This window comes from Raphanus sativus, chromosome 8 (genome assembly GCF_000801105.2).
Source record: "Raphanus sativus cultivar WK10039 chromosome 8, ASM80110v3, whole genome shotgun sequence".
Classification (NCBI taxonomy): Eukaryota; Viridiplantae; Streptophyta; class Magnoliopsida; order Brassicales; family Brassicaceae; genus Raphanus; species Raphanus sativus.
In genome coordinates this window covers 23,271,225-23,296,846 of record NC_079518.1, presented here as the reverse complement: position 1 = coordinate 23,296,846, position 25,622 = coordinate 23,271,225, and the positions used below count along the sequence as shown (strand labels likewise).

The following is a 25,622-nucleotide window of genomic DNA, read 5'->3' as shown; positions in this document are numbered from 1 at the left end:
GAATTGTGGCATACTTTGAGACCACAATTCATGAATAGTGCCTTCGAAGATTTATCTGAAGATTTTAAACTGTCGACATTAATTATAGTCAAGACGCTGAGAGTTTATGAAAAATATAAGAATGGTGCTAATCACATTAAATTAAAGTACTTAACTATCTAAGAAGAATTTCGGAAACATAGAGTGTCAGTTGAGCACATAAGAAAGAATATAATGACAGCGGATCCGCAAACTAAAGCTTTACCACCCAATGCGTTACCACCCAATGTGTTCAATGGTAATTTAGAGTGTATAGTATTATTGATAAAGACTTTCTATTATTTTTAGGAATGCTCATTTTGACACCTAGGAATTCAATTAAAGTTAAATTTCTGATTTATTAGATAGTAGGTGATAACCCGCACCATGTGCGGGATAAATTTATAAAACAATTATATTTGGTAATTATAAACTCTACTATATTTTTGCATTTTAATAATAGTTAACCAATATATATATACTTTTGAGCGGGATGAACGTTGTATATACAAATTATTTTATATATTATTACTTATTTTACGTTCTTTTACATATGTAATAAAAACATAATAATTATATATTGAATAATTGAGAAACATTAATTATTAATTATATATGTAAACACATAAACCAGACAAAGCACTATTGTTTACTTACTATCATTTTATGGTAAGTACACTAAATAATCACATTTATCTATTTTGTATCATTTTAAATTTAATTGATACTAACATAGATATATAGTATATTTTAATATGACATGAGACTTTATAATCATTCGTATCTCTTATAACAATTTTTTAAATCATCGATACCAAAATTTTCAAAGTACGATTTTTAATAAGTTTATAGTTTATAAATTTTTTTGAAAGTTCACTGCAAATTTTAAAATGTTTATAAATTCTAAAATTAAAGATGATAATATGATGAATTGGTTTCAATTAAAGTCATTAGAATTCGGGTGTATTGATAACCCTTTTTATTACCTTATTATTTTTATAAATGTATTTCTCTAATATTTATTATATGTTTATAGTATTTATAGTTAATTAATATTTAACTATATAAAGATGATGCCAAATACATTACATAAAAGGGTGTTACATAGAAAAAGTGGTTACATGGTAATTGTCGTGAACCATCACAACTATTAGCATAAATATATAAACGACATGTTTCCATTAGTAATTAACTAACGTTACAATATCAAATAGAGAAAGACAGGTTTGATTCCTCTCCATCAAAATAATCCTAAAAATGAAAGGTTATGCATAGAGAAGATCAACTGGTGGAGTTTTATCCATGGTAAGCCTAACTAAGCATTGATCAAGGTTAATATTTCTTTCTTTTTCTCTTAGAACACTATTAGGATTGAATTAAGATAAATCTAGTTTTCGTCTTCATAAAAGTTAATATTTCCATACGGTGGTTCCTTCTACGCCGTGTATGCAGAGCCAAAATGATGTAAGAACAATCTTCCAGATGTAATATGTTTCTTTCTCAAGCGAACGTCACACGAGTTGTAAAAGATGATTTTTTTGGCTAAATACAATTTACATTAATCCTAAAAGAGAAAATCTCTAGTCAAGATTTTTTTTTCTCTAGTCAAGATATAATAGTGAGATTTGTGAAATCATTATTAAGTTTTCCCACCTCGGAAATTACATAACAGAATACAGATAATTTAGAGAAATACATACACAGCTCTTCAAAAGTGGGACTTAAATGCAAAACCAAAATGAATACACATTTGATTAATCATTGTGAAGCAGCGGCTGAGATGTGGTTTTGATACCTGATGATCAATAAGGGTTCCTATGTGGAGTAGAACGAGGATGGTTTAGAAGAGGTTGAAGTGCCTTCACCACAATGCTCATGTTTGGTCTATAATTTGCGTCATACTGCACGCACAGGGCAGCCACTGCAGCTAGCTGATCATCCATCATATGGCAAAAATATAAGACCCCAGACTCGATTGTCAAAGAGATGAATGTGGACAACAACAACTATCGCTTTTTTTTTTATTTGGCATTTTCAAGTACAAGGTAAGAAAAAACAGAATGTGGCTTCTAAGTTATAACTAAACATTTTTTTTTAATTATATGTAAAATTAATTCAGAAAAAGTAGTTTTTACAGCTTTTAGCTACTTTGAACAGAGCAGAAACTCAAAAACAGAGCATGCTAAACTTTCTTAAAACAAAACTACCGGCCAGACAGCCAGACTTGGAGGACTTCTGCATATTGTCACCTTGGTTCGAGAAAGCACATGGCGAGACGAAGCGAGGAGATGGGTGCTTAGCGCTTAGCACCATGGCGACATAAAGCGAGCGAGCGCTTTGTGTATCCTGCAACCAAAAGGTAACCTCTAGAACACTATATGTATATCAGCCAACATAACTTGAAAAACCAAATCCATATAATAAAAAACCAAATCCATAACTTAAAATATAACTGAAAATACCAAATGCAAACTGAAAATAACAAATGCAAACACCAAAATAAAAGTTCAAAAGCAAATTAAAACAGAGCAGTAGACAAAGCTCTACTCGGATTCAGAGTCCTCATACTCCAACTCCTTTTCAAAGCCAACACCTTCCTCGCCTTCAATGTCATCCTCTTCATCTATCAACTCGAGATGAGAAGGTGATGGACCATAGCGTTTCTTCTGAGTTGAAGAACTTGCTATTCCTTTTCCTTTGTCCATCGCCGAAAGTGGAGTCTTTGCTCCCCTAGTAGTGTAGCTTGGTTCTTCAGCTCCTACTGCTTCACTTACCACACTCCAAGTCAGGTCCTCATCATCATGGACGAAATCATCATCTTCATCGTTGGAGGAGTTCTCATCCATCTTTCCCATCAACCATTCATTGCTATCATCAATTTCGTTCAACAAAATTGGATCCTTTGCATCGTTTCTCTTCATCCTACGCTGCAAAGCACGATTGTACTTGACAAAGACCATGTCATTCAATCGGCTTTGAGCTAATCTGTTCCTTCTCTTTGTATGAAGCTGCATATGATCAAAGTAAGTCAAACACACATATGAGTAAAGCTTTGTGTATATGTCTATATAGAGATTCTAAAACACTTACATGCTGAAAGACTCCCCAGTTTCTTTCACAGCCTGATGCACTGCACGTTAGACTTAGGACCTTAACAGCAAAATCTTTGAGATTAGGAGCTGAACTCCCATAACTTGACCACCATTCAGCTAGTAACACAAAAAAAAAAATACACGGCCATTTTTAAAACGTTTAGAAGCTCAAATAAAACATGGACAGAAATAAAACAGAGAAATATTACCCGGAGACTTTGTTGCTCTCTGCCTAATAGCCATGGGAAGACCGAAGAGTCCAGTGGCATTCTTAAACACTTCTAGCTCGACCATGATTCTGTATTAAGTCACACTGTCTCGAACCAACCTCGTGATGCATTGGTACAGTCCAGTTTCCACTTCCTCACAACAAACATCAGCAGTATGTTCATAATGAACAGCTGGATTGAGGAAGTAACCTACAGCATGAAGTGGTTGATGAAGTTGACAGTCTCATCGCTTGTCTATCACCTCAAACACCTTCGCATACTTCTCCTTCTTCCCTTTGAAGCTCTTAGCAATAGCATCTTTCGCCCTATCCATAGCAGCATAGATGTACCCCATTGGTGGCTTCTTCTCACCATCCACCATACGGAGCACTTTCACCAACGGAGAGCTTATTTTCAAGGCATAAGCAATGTTCCTCCAGAAGCTATCTTGCAGAATATACTGCTTCAGCTTCCTTGCCCCTGCTTCCTTAGGCCATTTCGATTGGTTCCATTCCTCTGAGGTCACCATCTTCTTCAAGTAGCTTGCTGAAGGTGAAACTGAGACATGGTGATGAAAGATGTTGCGAATCTTGTTACAGCTGGTCTGTGCAAGTTCCTTTGCTCTGTGAACCTCCTCATCATGTTCACAAGTGGGACACGGCAATAGATGTAAGCATTGATGAACATGCACTTCTTCATCGCACTCTTCACTACCTCTATCTTGCCAATGTCCTCCAGCATTAAATCAAGGCAGTGTGCAGCACAAGGAGTCTAGAAGAGGTGTGGACGCTTTGCTTCCAAAAGTTTCCCAGCCTTCACGTAGTTGGACGCATTATCAGCAACAACTTGAACCACGTTCATCTCTCCAACTTCCTCAACCATATCATCAAGTAGCTGGAAGAGAAGAGTAGCATCTTTGACGACTTCAGAGACCTCTTTTGACCTGATAAAGACAAAAAGTTCAGGCTATAATTTCAACAAGAGAAAAAAATGACCCGAGAAAAGAGAAAAGAAGTACCTGATGAAGACAGAGCCTTTTGGTGAGTTAACCAGAAAGTTCACGATGTCTTTCTGCACCACCGAATCGCGTCACCTATCGGACATGATCGAGCATCCTTTCACAGCCCACTCCTCTCTGTTAGGAACCAGCTGAGCTTGAACATTGGCCACTTCGTTTTGAAGCAAAGAGAACCGGAGCTTATACATCGAAGGAGGCTTTAACCCCATCCCGTACTGTCCGATCAGCTCTAGCATCTCCTTGAAGCTGTCATGTGAGGCCGCATTGAAAGCAATCCCAGCATCATAGAACCACCTTGCTATGCCTCCCCACACTTTGTCTCTTAACTCCTTGTCACAGGCTCCAAACACCGCTTTCATATCCTTTCTTCCATTCAGGACGTCTTTAGGCAACGATGTCACGAACTTGTCCAAAGGACCACGGTTCTTCCTCTTGCAAGCCTTTCGTACTGGCTGTTCACCATCCAAGTCCTCCACATCATCTTCAATCACCAGCGCTTGATACTTCATTAAGCGAGCTGCTCTTTCTGCATCTGCTGCGGCCATGTAGTTCCCAAACTCGGTTCTGACATGCTCTGGACAGAGAGAACACTTCTTTGCATTCCTGTGCCCGCCAACCAGATGCTGCTTCAAACATGAGATTCCAGCAGTTAGTATCTTAGTGCAGAAGATACACTTCCAGTGGTTGATGTTGTTGTTCACCATCATCCCATATTTTCTCCCCGGATCACCTTGTCCTCCTTGAGACCCTCCTCCTTGAAATGTTCCAGCTCCAACGTCAGACATGATCACAACTACAACATGAACATAAACAAACATTGAATGAGAAGTCGCTTAGATAAACATAAACATAAACAAACATTTAACAAGAAGTAGCTTAGATAAACAAGAGTACAAGACATGATCATATATTATATTTAAGAAAAAGCTATTGATTTAAACACTAAGACGTACGAACAACTTGATATATAAGAAGCTAAGACACGATCATATATAACTAAGAAGTAAGAAGAAGGATCATATATAACTAAGAAGTAAGAAGAAGACGATCATATATAACAAGACAAGATCTTATATAAGAAGTAAAAACCTTGCAAAGAATAAGCTATTGCCGTGTGTTTGTGTGTTTAAGAGAAGAGAAGCTGATGATTTTAACTTAAAGTTAGGAGGTTCTTATATAGGAGCATAAGTAGGGTTTAGTGGGATTGTATCCTAGGTTAGTGAGATCGTGGAAACCCTCCTCTACACGTCTAATACGTGAAAAGAGTATATACTTTTAGATATGGTAAATATTCTTCTTAAACGGTTTTGTTAATTTCACAAATTTGAATAAAATCTACTTTTTTCTACAGGTACAACAAAGCGACGTTTTTAGCGCTTTACGAATATCTCCAAAGCGATACAAAGCGAGGGAAAGCGAGGGATTTATGTACCTTGCTTCGCCATGAGGTCCGCAAGCGATGATGTCCTCTCTTAGGGTCGCTTTGCGCCTTGGCGCTTAAAGCGCTCGCTTTCTCGAACCAAGATTGTCACTAGACTTTGTTGTCCACGAGGTAAGGTATGGTCGACTGGTTTACGACCAGTAAGGAGCTCCAACAGAACAACGCCAAAACTGTACACGTCGCTCTTTGTGCTCAATGTTCCAGTCATTGCGTACCTGAAAACACATAACCCAACAATGTTTAAGCTCTAGAATTCAACTGTGAGAAAAGAGGCAAGTAGAAAACAGTGTTTGAGCTCCTTTCACACCTTTTCGGCCTGCACCACCAGATCAGAACTCATTAGCCAACAAACAATTCTACACGATGATCATCCACTTTAAGAAGAAGTAGGCAACAAACAATTCTATACGATGATCACAGAGGAATACAGAGAAACAAAGTTAAATCTTTTGTCCTACCAAAAGGATCCAGGAATGGGGTTAAAACAAAACCAATGATGACAGAAAATTATGTGTACCTGAGCACTTGAAACATGTACAGCAACATGGTGGTCAATCAAGAACAGTTTGTCATCCCTTAGATCTGCAACGCATTTGATGAACAAAAAAGCAGTTAGAAAGAAGCCGAATAATAAATTTAAAAATGGTCAAAGCGAATTCAGACATATTTGTTCTTCGTAAGAAACAGAGTTGGTTATTCACAGAAGATAGTGTAACAGTGTAACAGAATCACGAGAAAAATGTCATTGAAACAGAAAGAAGAAAGATCAACGAGAGATGATTTATGAAAGGACCAAATAAAAAACAGAAACAAAGAATTTAAGGCAATGTCCACTAGCGTGTCAGTGTAATATCCAGAGAAGTTTAAGCAATGACATGAGCAGTGAACTCAAGTAGATGTTAATTATCTAATAAATCAAATTGAATAAATGTAGACAGACACCTTCAGCGATGAATGGTCAAAATTGGTTGAAGTAGACGATGGGTAACTTACATTGTTATAATGAAGCCAAGAAGACTATGAAACTCCTAATTGTTTTAACAACTTTGAAAGCAGAGTAAGAAAAGAAGAGAAGACAAGTAAAAAGAAACAAGACTTTTTATAGAGAAAAAGACCCCATTAGCCAACAAACAATTCTATACAATGATCACAGGAATACAGAGAAAACAAATAAGAAACAGATGATTCTCAGGATACTAGACTCTAAACGACTTCAGCTTTCTCAAGATTATTATCATCACTCGTTAAGACCAACCCAAACTCTGTTTCTATGCAAAAGATTATATTTTTTTTTCACTAGTCACGATACTCTTCTACTAGAGGACTCTAAAATATTTCACCTTCCTCAAGATCATCAAGAACATCATCATCCACATCGTGTTTTAAAACCAACCCAAACTGTTTAAGCAAAGATCGATCTCTTGCCCGACGGGAACCGCCAATGAGACTTAACAGTTCTTTTTCGACAGACAGAGGATTTTGGTACTTACAATCGGATCTTGCTTCTTCTTCTTCTTCCACCTTCAGCACCGCAAGCCTTGCCTCTTGTCTGATTTTCATTCTTGATTTTTCTTGAAGCTGCTTCTTCTGCTTCTCTCTTCTGATCTTCGTCATTGCCTCAGACTTGTTACGACTCGACTTAACAATGATATCCGCAAACCTAATCCTTATCGCTGCCACTCGAACAGATTTTGATGAGGAGGAGGAAGAAGACACGAACAGCGGATCACGACCCTGACTTGTCGCTGTCGCCATTGCTAAACCCTAGTTTTTCGGATTTGAAACAGAGAATGGGAGAGATCGAAATCGAAACAGCAGTAACGAAGAAATCAATTTTTTGAGGAAAAGAAACCCTAAAACTCGGATTTGTTGTTTCTTTTGGGAGAGCGTAGAGTGTGTAAAAAAATTATTTCCGTAGGCTCAAGTCAATGTGTTTAGGGTCAATTAGGGGAATGGGCAACTTTTAAGTTTGAATTAGGAAAATGGGTCACCTCAAGTTTATATTAGGCAATTGGGCAACCTAGTAGAGAGAGAATAAATTTATGACATTTTTAACCTTTTTGCCTATTAAACTTGGCAAGCTGGAAAAGTAATTTCGTGGGACCCAAAATCCACTTTGCCTATAAAAAATAATTTTTTTTCCCACTAACTTTTAACAACTAACTTTTGTGGACCCATAAACATTCTTTATTCATTAAACTTTTGGATCATATTTAATATTTAAAAATCATATATCAGCAACTACTTTTAATATAATACATATTTTTCATATATAAAGTCAACATAAATCTATACGAATTAATATAAAATCGATGTAAACTCTAAAATTTATGAAAGTTACCCAATAAATTATACATTTTGACTCATAAAAGAAACTTTCATATTTATGAAATCTACCCAAATAAATGATAATTCATAAAATTATGTAAATTTATGGATAATTATCATAAATCTGAGTAAATTTAATAAACTTGAAAACCTTCATAGATCCTTCATTTTTTGCCAAAATGGCAGGAAAACAAATTTGTCTACATTTAATTTTAATATAGTTGGGTAAATTTAATAAATTTGGAAACCTACGTGAATCTTACATTTTTTTGGTCAAAATTGATCTCACACTTTTTGTTTTTGCCAAAAATAGAAACACTCACGAAATGCTACATTTTTTTCCCAAAAATAAAATGACAAATTGAGATCTGGCAGCAAAGTGCATTCGTTATAATTTTTATGTTTATAAAATGACAAAAATTGTTAATGAAATGACAATTTTGTTAATAAAATGACAAACCTTACACCTTTCACGATGAACTGATCTAATAACTTTAATTTTCAAGGATCATATCTACTTGCTAGAACCAATATAATCTCATATTGAGTACAACCTGCAGATTTCCAATCATCCCAAGTTCTTGATTAGTCATAGGTAGAGCCGTGCTTATAATCTATTGAAAAATATATCCGCTATAGTGCTATTTCACCCCAAAAAATAGAGTTATCCTTAGGTTCACCCCTAGAGTGAACATTTAGGTTCACCCAACCAATAGGAATCAAGTATTTCATAATTAATATTTTTTAAAAAAGAAAAGAAAATATTGTCAAGTTATATTATGTTTTTAAAATAAATAAAATAAAAACAAATAAAAATAATAGCCGTTACAAGAAATGAATTTTTGAAAACTATTTTTAATATCGTCAAAAAACACTAAACCCTAAATCCTAAACCCTAAACCCTTGGGTATACCCTAAACCCTTGGATAATTTTAAACCCTAAACCCTAAATCCTAAATTCTAAACCCTAAACCCTAAATCCTAAACCCTAAACCCTTGGGTATACCCTAAACCCTTGGATAATTTTAAACTCTAAACCCTAAACCCTAAATTCTAAACCCTAAACCCTTGGATAAATTATAAACACTTGGATAATCCTAAATTCTAAATCAAAAACACTAAACACTAAAACATTAAATCTTAAAAATACTATTATGGTTTAATGTTTTTAATTTAGGGTTTAGTATTTATCCAAGGGTTTAGGATTTAGAGTTTAGAGTTTAGTGTTTTGTTGACAAAATTAAAATCTTTTTAAAAATCTTTTTTTTTGCATATATTATTATTTTTATTTTTTAATATTTTTATTTTAAAAATGTAATATAATTCGACAATATTTTGTTTACTTTTTTAAAAGATATCAATTGTGAAATGAGTGATTTCTATTGGTTGGTGAACCTTAAGGTTTACTCTAGGGGTACACCAAGATTAAGTCCAAAAAATATAGGATAATTTGGTGCCTCCATGTCAAGTATCTAGTGATTTTTATGTCTTAAAAAGTTAAGACTCAACCTGAGTTTGACCAAATTCTCTCGCATAAACTTCTTATCTTAAATATATAAAATCATCAACAAAACACTAAACATAAACTCCTAAACTCTAAACCATGAATCCTAAATCCGGAACCCTTGGGTAAATCCGGAACCCTTGGGTAAATCCAGAATCCGAATAAATTATACATTTTGACCCATAAAAGAAACTTTCATATTTATGAAATTTACCCAAATAAATGATAAATTATTCATAAAATTATATAAATTTATGGGTAATTTTCATAAATTTGGGTAAATTTAATAAACTTGGAAACCTACATGGATCTTTCATTTTTTGTCAAAATGGTAGGAAGAACAAATTTGTCTACATTTATCTTAAATATTAAAAATCATCAACAAAACACTAAACCTAAAATCCTAAACTCTAAACCTTGAATCCTAAATCCGGAACCCTTGGGTAAATCCAGAACCATTGGGTAAATCCAGAATCCGAAACAATCTAGAACCCTTGGGTAAATCCGGAACCCTATGCCTAACGTTTAATACAATCTAATTCACTATAACTCAAGAAATAAGTATACGTATACATAAGATGTACGAATATCTAAGGTGTACGAATATATAAGGTGTACGTATACATAAGTATACATAAGGTGTACGAATACCTTAGGTGTACAAATACCTAAGGTGTACGAATACCTAAGGTATACAGAAGGTGTACGAATACATAAGGTGTACGAATATCAACATAACCCATCTAATACTTAAGATGTACAAATACATAAGGTGTACATAAGGTGTACAAATACATAAAATATACGAATACCAACATAACCCATCGAATACTTAAGGTGTACGAATACACAAGTATATGTATACATAAGTATACATATATTTAAGGTATACGAATACATCGGTGTACGAATACATAACATCTATGAATACCTTTTGTTTATATCCCTTATTGCATTGGAGAGTTTAAATACATATTAAGTATAAAATTTAAATACATCTACGAATACAACGAGAGCACAGTGCTCTCCAAAACAATTATACGTTAATTATTTAGAACTCACATTTTAATCTATATAAAATTTAAATATTTTGCTAATAACCTATTGGTATTATAATCTAAAATTTTGTCAATCTCATTATAGATGATCTAATTAACTAAAAGGTGGTAAAAACAATGAAATAATTTATAACAACATTTCATTTGTAAAAGCTGATATACCAAAATATTTTCATTAAATTCAATAAAATAAATTAACATATTAGTTTAATTGTGTTTTCATATATGTGAAGCACATTCATTTAGACAACATAATTTTTCATATAAAATTTAAGATTGTTTAGAAATGAAATGTTGAAATAAATAAGTGAAATACATCTTATAATAAAAAACTAAACAATTAAATATTTTTTATAATAAAAAGCTAAACAATTAAAAAACTAAACAATTAAAGATTAAACAATAAATAATTGACATTAAAGACACCTAAAATGAAATATAATGAAAGATTTCTTTAAAAAAAATACATCATATTTTTATTATGAAATATATAATACAGTTTCAAAAAAAATCAATAAAATCGAAATAAAATCTAGATAATTTTTCAATAGAAAAAAGACATTTTCTATTAATTGTTTAGTTTTTCTCAATAAAATCACAGCCATGAAAACTAGAATTTTAGATGGATATAAGATGTTTTAATAGAAAATAGACATTATATTATCTTGTATTATTCAAAGATTTTTTAAAAACTAAATTATTAAAAGATAATGAAATATAATTTAAACAATTAAAAGATAATGAAATATAATGAAATATTTTTTTAAAAACCAAACAATTAAGAGAATGTAATATGTAATACAGTTACAATAAATTTCAATAAAATCGAAATCTAACCTAGATAATTTTTCCCATTAGATTACTTTTAAGAAATCAATTTTTAAATTTTAATAAACATTTTTAGTATTTATACTTTTAATAATTAATAAATGATATATAGTATTTTTGTATGATATTAAGCATTCATTTTAATCATTTTTAGTGTATAAATATTACATTTAGGTGTCATATGTATAAATTTCATAAACAGGGGCTTGGAGTGTACATGAGCGTAATGGTTTCTTATTCTTCAGTTAAAGAAAAAATGATTTTTCTTCTTCAGTTAATTTAATTGTAAAGGTGGTGGTGTAGAAAAGAATGAGAGAGAAAAAGAAGATGAGAGGAAAAGAAGGAGAGGAAGATGATTTTCGTAGATGATGGTTGGTGGTGTGGAAAAGAAGGAGAGAGAAAAAGAAGGAAAAAGAAAAAGAATGAGAGAGGTGGTGTGACAAATTAAAGAATGAGAGAGGTGATGTGACAAATTTTATTTTAGATATATTTTAATTGAAATGGCAAAGATGTAAATAATGAATCTGACAAAGGTCCCAAAGGATATTTAGACATAAGTTTACATGGGCAAATGCAAAAAGTTGCCCAATTGGCTAATTTAAACTTGAGGTCACCCAATTCCCTAATTTCAAACTTGTGATTTGCCCAATTTGCTAATTTTTTCATGTGTTTATATAGGAAAGCTGATGTTGTTAAAGTGGGACCTCTCTTTTTTTGTTTTAGATCTACAAGTGGGACCCGCTCTATAGCCTTTTTCGTTCTTTTTAAAATTCGATTATTTGTTTTGCAACGGGTATATATTTGGGTAATTTTGATGTATATTCATAAGGAAGAGAAAAAATAAGAATATAGCCATGCTACAGATGCAAGCAATGGATGGGACAATTTGTACCTAAATTTGACTGAAATCTCATTCCAAGCGCGTGCGCTTGATTTTGGCACTCCACAACAAAAAATTTGATACTATACTATGTACCATGTACTATAGCCCAGACAAAGAAATCAACTAACTACGAGGTTGTGTTTCATCCATAAGATGACTATACTCTACATATTATAACATAGTATAGAATACTCGAAACAAATGCATAAACCATAACACTATGTAATAATTTATTCTATACCATTTACAAATATCATATAGTATAGGTAAATACAAACAAACAAACACAAATTCATATACTCCAAATCCTAAATCCTAAACCTAAATTATAAACCCTAAACCCAAACCATATCATAAACCCAAACTTTAAACCCAAATCTATATACCCTAAACCCAAATCCATATACCATAAACCCAAATTCTAAACTCTAAACTCAAATTCTAAATCCTAAATTCAAACCCTAAACCCTAACCCCAAACCATATACCCTAAACCCAAATTCTAAACCCAAAATCTAAACTCTAAACCCATACCATAATTTGTTCTATATTATTTACAAATATCATACAGTATAGGAAAAAATAAAAAAACAAACACAAACCCATATACCCTAAATTCAAATCATAAACCCTAAACCCAAATCCTAAATCCTAAACCTAAACCATAAACCCTAAATCCAAACTTTAAACCCAAATCCTAAACCTTAAACCCAAATCCATATACCCTAAACTCAAATCCTAATCCTAAACCAAAATTATAAGCCCTAAAATCAAACCCTAAACCCAAACCATATACCCTAAATCCAAACTATAAATCCAAAACCTAAACTCTAAACCCATACCATAATTTGTTCTATACTATTTACAAATATCATATAGTATAGGTAAAGACGAACAAATAAACACAAATCCATATATCCTAAATCCTAAACCAAAATTCTAAACCCTAAACTCAAACCCTAAACCCTAAACCCAAACCATATACCCTAAACCCAAATTATAAATCCAAAACTTAAACTCTAAACCCATACCATAATTTGTTCTGTACTATTTACAAATATTATATAGTATAGGCAAAGACAAACATACAAACACAAATCCATATGCCATAAACTCAAATCCTAATCCCTGAACCCAAATTCTAAACCCTAAACTCAAACCCTAAACCCTAAACCCAAACCATATACCTTAAACCCAAACTCTAAACCCAAACCTAGAGAGTTAACTCTAACCCATTATGTGGTTGACGAGTGTGTTATCTGCTGGTAGAAGAACCATATGAAACTAATTCGAACCATAAGGAGATCCCAATTGGCACACTCGTATATAACCAAACATAGTTGTAGTCAGTTGACAGTTATGCATAACTAACATACTATACTGTACTATTTAGAGTAAATAAATAGTATAGACAACTTAATACATAAAAACATCACAATGTAAATCAGTTATAGATTAAGAAAAAATGACAGTGATGTCATGCCTCGGCGAAGGGGAAGAAGGGGGTTTGGGGAGGGGTGCCACGAAGGAGGGGAGGGGGAAGGGGGCCGTGAAGGAGGGGAAGGGGAGGGAAAGAGGAGGAAATACTAAGAAAATATTTCTATTCTATGTTTACCAAATAGAATAATACAATACAACGTGTACTGTTTATCTTCTCCAATGGTTCTGTGTATTCTCTGTTTCTTAATCTTCACGGTGGGATGGCTTCGAAAATGATGAGATAGATTCTGCAATCTAACATGACTTACTTTGATTCCTTCGTTTCAATCTATGCAAAGTTCGTCACGAAACTAAACGCTTCATGATTTGTGATGAAAAAGAAAAAAAGAAGAAGAAGCGCGTGTGTAACTTGATAATATGTGAGGATACTTCTGTATATATTGTAGAAAATGTATGGTATATCATAGCATATGCCTTGTAATGGTTATAGAGTTAATTTTTTTCCAATAATGGTTATGTCTCCAAATTTCCCTATATATTTCACAAACACCATTAACCGTGAAAAATGGTGAAGAGTCCTAAAATAAAATTAATATTCTAATCATATAATTATATTACTAGGTATTTTCCTACACCATGTGCAGTACGGAATTTTATAAATCTAACTTATATTTAAAAATATATTTTATTAAATATTATAAATTTACAATTTTCTTACTAATATTTAATATATATTTGATATATATTAAATAAATTTGTATAAAACTAATAAAAATGATATAAAATTGTATAATTATAAAAAATATCCTAAACAATATTTATAAAATTTGTTGATATATAAGAAACTAATAATCTTATGATTAGATATTTTTTTTAAATTGTAGAAATTTTTGAAAGTTTTAGTAGTACGTGTATAATTATACAAAATAATAATATTTCAAAATTTGAAATGTTATATAAGAATATATTTATTTTATAGATGATGTATAAGCTATTACCATAGTTAAAAAATTTTACCAAAAAGAAATATTAATATTAAATGTAATATATGAGTTACTACCATTTTCTAATAAGTTTGCCAAAAATATAAAACATTAAATGAAATTATCCATGTCATATTTTTCCGGAAGCCATGTCGTCAATTTTAGTAGCAATGTCATATTTGTTTTGTGAAATTGATTGTAGAAAAAGCAAAATCACTTCGCAAATATAGTCTAGGAGATTTATTTGTTAGTTTTATTTTTAAATTAACAAAGTGACATCTGTTACTTTAATTTCTTAAGAGGTCCTAAAAACTTATATTTTAGAACTTTTACCAATTGTCTCTCTTATTCTTCTGATTTTATATTTTTTTAGTATTATAACTCCTTCCTTTTTTTGGGTCAAACTATAACTCCTTCCTAATACTATAGTTGGAGCTGCGTTTACCATGGCCCTAGCTAGGGTGAGTTGCCTAGATCAAATATTTATATTTTTAATATTTGTGATTTTTTTATTATTTCATGGATATTATTTAGCTTTAGGGAAAATGATGAATAGATTTCCCTCAAATTCCTGTAAATTAGACCTGAATATGAAAATGATCATCCTCTTTGTTGTTATTTATATTTACTTTTTAGATGCAACCCATGTATTTTCCCATATATTATATAGTATTGTTTTAATTTGTAGTAGTTTAATTTAACTATGTTTTGAAATTAAGATTAGTTTTGAATTTTCAGAGGCATGAACCACATGGTTAATTTAAAAGGAAATTCGGGAAATTTATTACTTCTAAAATGCTTTTTCTAGAATCATATATTTAGAGTGTTACACCATAGAATTTAGCTAAAATATGAAAATAAGTTGTGAAATAAAAACGACATAGCTATTACTTTTATTAATGTAAAATCTATTTTGTGGTAGGAGGAGCTGCGCTACCAACTCTTGAACATTGTTCTTTGAGAGGAAAAAGTGGATAGATTGGAAATTTTGGCAAGCAATTGGCTTCGGCTTCCAAGAATGCTTTCAACAAGCATGGCCTATATGTCCGAATTTTCCTGTGAGTATGGATGTATAAATCTCTATAATGCATCCTGGAACATTCATCACTGAAGACCAACATTTTGCTACATCAGCTAATCCTGGAATACCGAGACTTGGTTGGAATGGTAGTGGAAAAGGAAATGGGATGGGAAACTGGGGCAGTTGAACATTGGCAGAGACTACAAAACCCACAACCACCATTAGGAACCAGACATGTTTAATAGACATTATGAGAAAAGGGAAAAAGAAGATATAATTCTTCAAATATATGAGTCTTTATCGAGATTGTATTTTAATTGATGAACATATTGTACAATCCTTTGTCTATTTATATTGAAAGGAAAGAATCTAAAGAAATGTCTTTGTACTTTTATGTGAAATTTAATTACATGTTTTCAAATAATACAAAGCAGAAACCGATGAGACTAACATTATTAATAACATATAACTGGTGGACTCTTAAGTCATGAAAAAAACTTATCAGATTAGTCTAAAGTATACAGTTTTGTTTTCCTCAATACTATTCTTTCAAATCATTTTCCGTCTAAGCCAAATAGCTACCTTTCTCGCTCTCTCTTGAAGTCAGGGGTAATCTACCAATTTCTAGAGTCTTGATGGTATTTTGGCTTTCTATATGCTTAAACTCTAAACTATTTTTTCAACTATCAAAATAAATTAATTTTTGAGGAGAGAGAACATGATAATACAAGATTTAATAATATGGTTTTGAGTATAATTTTGTAGAAAATAACCATTTAAACAGGCTAACTACATTGGCTTCTTTAGGTGGCGAATTCTTTAAAAGGAAAAAATACATTATTTAGAAACAATTTAGTTATTAAAATAGATATAGTGAAATGAAAATATTCTTCAATATAACTATATGCTTCCTCTAATTTAGATAGTAAATGCATAAGTCAACATAGAGATACACATGTTCCAAGACAAGTCTTTGTTCACAAGTGAAACCTTATAGTGGATATGTTTCACTATGTTTCACAAAGATTGTGGTTTTGAAATTCTCACCTAATTTTTACTCAATTACAACACCAAAAAATAATCATGTTTAGATATATAGTATACAAAAGGAAACTAATATATATAGTAGTTATCTTAATTAATATGAGTTAAATGGGCACATAAGTAATAAGGTTACCTTGAAAACCAAAAAAAAAAACAATTTATGAAACAAAAAAAGACAAAATAAAGCAATATTATTTAGCTTTAGGGAATATGATGAATTGATTTCTCTCAAATTGTTGTAAAATTAGACCTCAATATGTAATGATCCTCCCTTTGTTGTTATTTATAATTACTTTTTAGATGCAACCCATGTACTTTCCAATATATTAAATAGTATTGTTTTATTTTGTAGTTTAATTCAAGTATGTTTTGTAGTTAAGATTTGTTTTGAAATTTCAGAGGCATGAACCACATGGTTAATTTAAAAGGAAATTCCGGAAATTTATTACTTCTAAAATGCTTTTTATAGAATCATATGTTTGGAGTGTAACACCGTAGAATTTAGCTAAAATATGAAAATCAGCTGTGAAATAAAAACAACATATCTATTACTTCTATTAATGTAAAATCTATTTTGTGGTAGGAGGAGCTGCGCTACCAACTCTTGAACATTGTTCTTTGAGAGGAAAAAGTGGATAGATTGGAACTTTTGGCAAGCAATTGGCTTCGGCTTCCAAGAATGCTTTGCAACAAGCGGGGCCTATATGTCCGAATTTTCCTCTGAGTATGGATGTATAAATCTCTATAATGCATCCTGGAACATTCATCACTGAAGACCAACATTTTGCTACATCAGGTAATCCTGGAATACCGGGACTTGGTTGGAATGGGAGTGGAAAAGGAAATGGGATGGGAAACTGCGGCAGTTGAGCATTGGCAGAGACTACAAAACCCACAACCACCATTAGGAACCAGACATGTTTAATAGACATTATGAGAAAAGGGAAAAAGAAGATATATTTCTTCAAATATATGAGTCTTTATCGAGTTTGTATTTTGATTGATGAACATATTGTACAATCCTTTGTCTATTTATATTGAAAGGAAATAAGCCATAGAAACCTCTTTGTACTTTTATGTGAAACTTAATTACCTGTTTTCAAATAATACAAAGCAGAAACCGATGAGACTAACATTATTAATAACATATAACTGGTGGACTCTTAAGTCATGAAAAAAACTGATCAGATTAGTCTAAAGTATACAGTTTTATTTTTCCTTAATACTATTCTTTCAAATCATCTCCCGTCTAAGCCAAATAGCTACCTTTCTCGCTCTCTCTTGAAGTCAGGGGTAATCTACCAATTTCTAGAGTTTTGATGGTATTTTGGCTCTCTATATGCTTAAACTCTAAACTATTTTTCAACTATCAAAATAAATTAATTTTTGAGGAGAGAGAACATGATAATACAAGATTTAATAATATGGTTTTAGTATAATTTTGTAGAAAATAACCATTTAAACAGGCTAACTACATTGGCTTCTTTAGGTGGCGAATTCTTTAAAAGGAAAAAAAAACCTTATTTAGAAACAATTTAGTTTTTTTTTTTTTTTGTCAGCAACAACAGACTCATACAGACTCTGTAAACCAAACTGGGAGCACCGCATCCATATGGACGACAAAAGACGCTTGCTTCCTTGCACTTCGTGCTAAGCTATCCGCCCTTTTATTTTGTGTCTGAGATATATGAACGAGCTCTGAACTAGTAAAACTCCTTCTCAAGGATCTAATATCCTCTAAGTAACTTGCAAAGGCTGACCACTCTTCTGGTTCCGAAATCATCTTCACCAACTGAGAACAATCCGTTGCAAACGTGACTGAGTATTGTCGTAAATTCCTCATACATTCCATCGCCCAAATAAGAGCCTCCATTTCTGAATGTAATGGAGAAGTAGTTGCTCTTGTATTCCTGGCTCCCATAAGTCCATCAAATCCTTCCAAAGTACTATACCATCCTTGCCCCGAGAAATTATCCTGGTCTTTCCATGATCCATCCGTAAAACACCATCTACCCGGATTGGTTGGGATTGTCACCTGGGGTGGTGCTATAGTACTATATGTACCTTTAGTCAGAGAAACTTGTGCCTCAGCCCATAATAATGCCTCTCGTTCCGCCAATTTAAGGGTCTCTAGTGGATCAATGTCCATATTAGTAAACACTTTATTATTTCGTGCTTTCCATATATACCACAAGATCCATGCAAACTGATGATCTTCCAGTGCCGGTTGGACTCTCCAGAATAAGTGATCCATATTTGTAAACAGTGCATGTGTTGGAAAAATCGCCGGATTTGTTGGGATTTTCGACAAAGCCCATATCTGAATTGCCGGTGGACACTCGAAGAAAACATGATTTATCGAATCTTCGGGCGCCCCACACCTATCACAAATTATATCTCCCTTCAAACCTCGTGCCTTTAGATTCTTTTTAACCGCTATACATCCTGAGAGCAATTGCCATAAGAAATGTTTCATCTTTGGTGGGCACTTTATTTTCCAGCAGAATGCCTTCAAAGTAGAGATCGAGGGACCATAAATTGGTAGTGTTCTATCTCTGTCCGGGTAAACCCGTTCTACTTGATAACCCGATTTAACCGTGTACTTTCCATTCATAGTAAAGTGCCAACCATCTCTATCATCCAACCTTGATCTGCTCAGTGGCAAAGTCTCAATTATTTTCGCATCAAGGGGATCCACCAGTGTCCGTATAGCCTGAACATTCCAGGTTCTCGATGTTGCATCAATAAGAGCATCCACCGTGAGTTCTGGATAAAGAGTGTGATTATTTTTATTTGCTGGTCTCGGGCGAGTGGATGGAAGCCAAGGATCGTTCCATACAGATATAGAAGATCCTGTTCCCACCCTTTTGATTAGTCCTTTGCTAACCAGAGATCTAGCAGAGACAATACTACGCCATCCGTAGGACGCCGAGTACGATCTGATTGGTTCCAAGGGCGATGCATTCCGAAAATACCGTCCCTTGAAAACACGAGAGAATAAAGAATTTGGTTTCTCTATTAACCTCCATAATTGTTTCCCCAACATAGCCGTATTAAAATCCGTAAAATCCTTAAATCCCAAGCCACCATCCTCCTTGGGGCTACACACTTTATCCCATGATTGCCAATGCATTCCCCTTGTGTTACCTGAAGGACTCCACCAAAATTGAGCTACTGCACTTGTAAGCTTCTTTATAATTGTTTTCGGAATACGAAAACAGGACATTACATGATTTAGTAAGGCCGTCGCTACTGATTTTATTATAACCTCCTTTCCTCCTTTGGTGAAAAATTTAAAAGTCCATCCATTTATCCGATTATTTAAGCGGTCCTGGACAAAACCAAACACCTGTGTTTTTGGGCCACCTAGGTTTTCTGGAATTCCTAAATAAGATCCCATGCCCCCCAGATTTTGAATCCCAAGAACATCCCGAAGATCCTGTTTCATAGATTCCTCAATCTTATGTCCAAACTGAATTGATGATTTTTCAAAATTTATCTGCTGTCCAGACACCGCCTCGTATTCTTTCAAAATTCGAAGAATCGTCTGACACTCCTCCTTTTGTGCTCGGCAAAAGAAAAGACTGTCATCTGCGAACAGCAAATGAGAAATCGGTGGGCAAGCCCTCGCCACCTTTATACCCGTCAATAATTTCCCCCTTTCTGCCTTCTTAATGTTTGCCACCAAAGCCTCTGTGCACATATGGAACAGATATGGAGACAATGGATCCCCTTGCCTAAGCCCCCGCTGTGGAATAATATGACCCTTTGGTTGTCCATTTAAAAGTACTTTGTACTGTACTGTAGAGATGCAGCCCATCATTAATTGAATCCAATGTGCAGCAAAACCCATCTTAGAGAGGAGCGCTTCAATAAAATTCCATTCCACTCTATCGTAGGCTTTACTCATATCCGTTTTGATCGCCATAATCTTTCCCTGACATGATTTATTTGTCCTCAGTCCATGAAACATTTCCTGAGCAATAAGAATATTATCTGAAATCAAACGTCCAGGAACAAAAGCCGATTGAGTTTCCGAGATCAGAGCCGGCAGACACGCCTTTAATCTCTGACATAAGACCTTCGAAATGATCTTGTACCCTACATTACAAAGACTGATGGGTCTAATCTCTGTCATCCTTGTCGGTCTCTCCTTTTTAGGGATCAAACATATGTTTGTAATATTTAATCTTTCGTCCAAAACTCATGTGGTCAAGAAGTTATTAACCATATCCAAAATATCCTTTTTAATAATATGCCAAGAGTGCTGAAAGAAAAGAGCTGTCATGCCATCTGGTCCAGGCGCTTTCTCTGGATGCATCATGAATAAAGCTTGTCTCACTTCCTCTTCCGTTGCCAACCTAATCAGCCGGTCGTTCATCGGTTGCGTAATTGTGGGAACTATTTCCTCTAAAAACTCATCAAATTCAATAGGGGAATTTGTTTCAAATAAATCTCCAAAATAGTCCACAGCAACCTTCTCCACCCCTTGTTCCTCAATAATCCAATTTCCATTATTATCATAAAGCCCGACAATCCTATTTCGAGTCCGCCGTTGTTTTGTGAGAGCATGATAGAATGCCGTACTGCGATCCCCTGCTGTATTCCACGTGTTGCGACTCTTTTGGTGCCAATATTCTTCCTCATCCTTATAAGCTTCTTGCAATTTCCGTGAAACGTCTATAATTTCCTCTTGGGTCCTATTATCATCCATTTGTACTTCCTCTAGTGCCTTTTGTAATTCACCAATCTTCTCCTTTCCATAGGGTGGATTATTCTTTCGCCATGTAGAAATTTCATGTCTACAATTGGTGATTTTTGATACAAAATCCCCGGTCCCCTCCGGATTTCCCCCTGTCCTTTCTCGTCAGCCTCTCTCCATTGTGTCTAATAATCCTTCCTGACCTATCCATCTTTTATCAAATCGAAACTGCCCCCTTCTCTTTTTGAATTTATTGTCCATATAAGCTACCACTGGCCTATGATCAGAACCCACCATTCGTAAATATTCTGTATATGAGCACGGGAATAGGGTATGCCAATCCTCATTCGCTAGTGCTCGATCTAGTCGACATCTAACCATTTTTTTATTTCTCCTCCCTTGCCAAGACAATTTATTCCCTCTAGCCGGAAATTCCAGTAGTCCGGTGTTCCTAATCATATTATTAAAAGGAACAAAAGATTCCGCGCTCCGTAAATTTCCACCATCCTTCTCATGATTACCCGTTATCTCATTTAAATCCCCTATGATGAACCACGGTTCCGATCTTGCCAAGCCATATCTGGTCAGTCTCTCCCATACTTGCTCCCTCAGTTTCTGTACCGGCTCGCCGTATACAAAGGTCATAAAGACTCTTTTTCCCAGAGTTACTGCCTCCACATCTATCATTCGATTACTCGTGTATAAAATTTTAAGTTGATACTCGTTATTATAATAGAGTGCTAAACCACCACTCTTTCCAATAGGATCCACCGTAACCAAATTATCATATCCAAAATGAGATTGAAAACCCTGAAGAAAGACCAAATCTTGCTTTGTTTCCGAGAGAAAAAGAAAGTCTGGTTTGTGAATTTGCCATATTTCACGAAGATAACTGATCGTCCATTTACTCCCTGCACCTCTACAATTCCAGCTTAAAACTTTCATAAAAAACTATTTTTATTTGGCTCATCCGAGCTTATCATCGGGTATAAAGAGACCCTATTGCCTTCAACCTCACTCATCCGTACAGAAGTCCGTGACCTTCCGTACAATTTCATATGAAAAAATATCTGAAATTTAATCTGCCCACTTTGCTTTTGAAATCCCACCACGTTCCACTGATCCAAAATTTGGTAATAGCTATAATTGTTTTTGCAGACCCGCAGTAAACCAAAGATACTTTCAGTGTCTACAAGAACCCATAAACCTATGCCTATAACCCAAATAGCATCGCCCATTCGTCCCCTACATATTTTCCTCCACACCTGTCTGGCCTTTCCAGAATTACCAGTCGCCCATGACCCAAGCCATGTGAACTTGGCGAGTGCTAGGTTTAAAGAGACCCAGCACCATCTTCTATTTGCAACCTGGTACCAAACCTGAATCAACCATCTGCTATAACATGCTAGTAATAAAGCCATTCTCCTTACATAATAAAATTGAAACCAGCATGTTAACCCCATAACAATAAAATTACAGCAAGCAGTAAATAGGTTTGTTCTATTCCATGAACCATAATAACCTGACCAAACCAAATAAAGAACGTATCCAGTTTTATTCCTTGCAAAACAACCAAGCCGGGAAACACCCGACGCCCACAAACAGAACCAAACGATAACAAAAACAAACTGACAACCATTTAAAACAGCAATGCTCCTAGAGCTTATTAAAAACCAAATGAAAAAAAAGCCAGAAACACAGGCTACCACCTGCAGGCAACACATTAAATAAAATGGCGAATCTATCATTTAAAGCCTTGAGTTCCTTCTTTCGGGTTTGATGTGCCCCTCCCATCCGTACGTTTGTTACCTCCCCCAGCACGGGGACCCGTCTTAGCCGCAGCGCGTTTGCGTGGAGAGAGCAGAGCAGTAGCATTTCTCAGTTTAGTGCTTCCCATCGTTCCACCCTGTTGCTTGAACAGCCGCTTACGAGTACCCTCCGTTTTTGCCACTTCTAAGCCTGCAAGTCCCACTGTCTCCAAGTTATCCTGCGGAACTCCCATCTCGAGCACCGCCTCTAAAACCCCTGAATCCTCTTCCTGTTCTTTACTCTCCTCTTCCAGAAAACTCTCTGAGAACTCCTGGTCATCAAACTCCGCATCCATATCAATTCCATGCTCAAGCATGCTAGCCTTAATCTCGTCCATATCCATCACATGATCATCGGTTACCTCCTCGAATTCTTCTACCATTTCCCTAACCGTTTGTAGACCCTTTTCCATATCAATCAGGTTCGAAATTACCTCGGTGCCTTCAGCCTGTGTGTTAGAGAGCGCGTCTTGAAGCTCTTGCGACGGGGTATTCTGCGCCATCCTGCGCTGTGGAGAAGCTTCATCCAGCTTGATCTCTCCTTCTTCCGGTCCATCATCTTTAGTCCCGCTTGTGTAAGCTTTGCCATTGCTCACTCCACCACCATCGCCCTGATCCCTTCCCCTCTGCTCCTCATCACGAACATTGTGACGAGAGCCTTCACCACTACCATTGTAGAATACCTTCTTATTGTAACCTGACCTGTTCCCCTTCTCTGCTACCTTAACCCATTGCGCCTCCTTATCATCATGCACCTTGCCTTTCCCCTTCCCATAGTGATCACGAGTCTCTCTCCCCTTAGGCTGTGAACTCTCGTTACCGTTGAGCAGAACTCCCTTGTAACTACGAGCCCGATCTTCATGCTTCTCCCCATCGTATCGTCCTCCTGCCCCATCTCTGATATCTCGCTTTCTCTCCGGGCTCTTCTTGCGTAACGGGCATTTCTCTCCGGCCTTGTGTTTATGGCAAAGACTACCACAACCCTTACAAAACCCAAAGAGTTTCTCATAGCGGAGTGAAACCGGAACCTCGACACTAGGATAGAATTCACCCCCTTTAAAGTCCATACTTGTTTCAAAACAAAGCTCCTTGGAGCTATCGACCACCACCTGAACCCTCCCATTCTCCGCATCAACCCCAAGTATCCTGCCTATAGCACCCCCAATGCTCTCCAAAGTGGGAGCTGTACGAAGCTCCATTGGAACCCCCACCGGTCTTATCCAAAATGGTATCTCCGAAGGGAAGCTTTGATCCTTCATAGGTTGCCAGCGAGCCAATGCTAGCATCCAGTAATCAAAATGGTAAGGTTGATTCCTCAACACCACTTCGATATCTTCCTCCCTTTCAAACACAAACTGGAACCTGCCAAAACCCAAGTCCGATCCAGTTACCATGTTTTCCAATTTCCATATCTTCGGCAGGTTCTGAAACAGTGCCTTCATGTCCTGCTCAGGTGGGTTCATGCACCTCCCTATAAGAGTCTTTGAGAAGCTCTTGATGAAGGCCGAGTTGTCAAAATGGGGCACCGAAATCTTCAGTCTCTTTCGAGTCCCTTCACCATTGGTACCAATTCCAGAGAACCCAACCAACTGACCCTGCGCCATTAAGGATACAGAAGAAAACCAAATTAAGCCTTTTCTTATCTTTGCGTAAGAGAAGAAGCAATAGAAAGTGATAGCAAATGTGGATATTTCGGTGTGATTTGAGAATCAATCTTGATTTGGTGACCATAATTTTTCATATCGGGGAGATTGTTTGGATTAATATGCGTGATCTTTGGTGGGGGGAGATGAGTACTGGGGTTCAATATAGAAACAATTTAGTTATTAAAATAGATATAGTGAAATGAAAATATTCTTAATTATAACTATATGCTTCCTCTAATTTAGATAGTAAATGCATAAGTCGACATAGAGATACACATGTTCCAAGACAAGTCTTTAGTGTTCACAAGTGAAACCTTATAGTGGATATGTTTCACTATGTTTCACAAAGATTGTGGTTTTGAAATTCTCACCTAATTTTTACTCAATTACAACACCAAAAAATAATCATGTTTAGATATATAGTATACAAAAGGAAACTAATATATATAGTAGTTATCTTAATTAATATGAGTTAAATATAAGTAATAAGGTTACCTTGAAAACCAAAAAAAAAAAACAATTTATGAAACAAAAAAAGACAAAATAAAGCAATATTATTTAGCTTTAGGGAATATGATGAATTGATTTCCCTCAAATTAT

General features: G+C 34.8%; 3 protein-coding genes and 2 pseudogenes across 3 annotated transcripts; all 5 read right to left on the bottom strand.

Annotated features, from left to right (window-relative positions):
- Window positions 1–2,417: 2,417 nt before the first annotated feature.
- On the bottom strand, window positions 2,418–5,581 carry LOC108835355 (uncharacterized; annotated as a pseudogene).
- A 228-nt stretch (window positions 5,582–5,809) lies between these two features.
- On the bottom strand, window positions 5,810–7,533 carry LOC108822527 (probable serine/threonine-protein kinase PBL25). Its single transcript, XM_056992992.1, has 5 exons — window positions 7,119–7,533; window positions 6,296–6,360; window positions 6,207–6,232; window positions 6,086–6,094; window positions 5,810–5,993 (listed from the first exon to the last, which is right to left on the bottom strand). Exons 1-5 carry the CDS (start codon window positions 7,531–7,533, stop codon window positions 5,810–5,812), a joined length of 699 nt encoding a protein of 232 aa, XP_056848972.1.
- An 8,176-nt stretch (window positions 7,534–15,709) lies between these two features.
- Window positions 15,710–16,071, bottom strand: LOC108820314 (uncharacterized; annotated as a pseudogene).
- Window positions 16,072–17,435: 1,364 nt separating this feature from the next.
- On the bottom strand, window positions 17,436–17,798 carry LOC108820313 (uncharacterized). The gene has a single exon (XM_018593271.1). It carries the CDS (start codon window positions 17,796–17,798, stop codon window positions 17,436–17,438), a length of 363 nt encoding a protein of 120 aa, XP_018448773.1.
- Window positions 17,799–17,951: 153 nt separating this feature from the next.
- Window positions 17,952–21,004, bottom strand: LOC130499090 (uncharacterized). The gene is made up of 4 exons (XM_056992991.1): window positions 20,209–21,004; window positions 19,842–20,013; window positions 18,712–19,730; window positions 17,952–17,959 (listed from the first exon to the last, which is right to left on the bottom strand). Exons 1-4 carry the CDS (start codon window positions 21,002–21,004, stop codon window positions 17,952–17,954), a joined length of 1,995 nt encoding a protein of 664 aa, XP_056848971.1.
- Between the last annotated feature and the right edge of the window lie 4,618 nt (window positions 21,005–25,622).

Coding starts and splice junctions, on each gene's coding strand:
- LOC108822527 (XM_056992992.1), bottom strand. CDS start 7,533: ATGGCGACAGCGACAAGTCAGGGTCGTGATCCGCTGTTCGTGTCTTCT. Junction 6,361..7,118: donor TCTTGATGATCTTGAGGAAG/GTGAAATATTTT, acceptor AATGCGTTGCAG/ATCTAAGGGATGACAAACTG. Junction 6,233..6,295: donor TACATGTTTCAAGTGCTCAG/GTACACATAATT, acceptor TCCTTTTGGTAG/GACAAAAGATTTAACTTTGT.
- LOC108820313 (XM_018593271.1), bottom strand. CDS start 17,798: ATGTCTATTAAACATGTCTGGTTCCTAATGGTGGTTGTGGGTTTTGTA.
- LOC130499090 (XM_056992991.1), bottom strand. CDS start 21,004: ATGACAGAGATTAGACCCATCAGTCTTTGTAATGTAGGGTACAAGATC. Junction 20,014..20,208: donor CCCAAAAACACAGGTGTTTG/GTTTTGTCCAGG, acceptor GGAGTCCTTCAG/GTAACACAAGGGGAATGCAT. Junction 19,731..19,841: donor TCTCGTGTTTTCAAGGGACG/GTATTTTCGGAA, acceptor ACTAATCAAAAG/GGTGGGAACAGGATCTTCTA.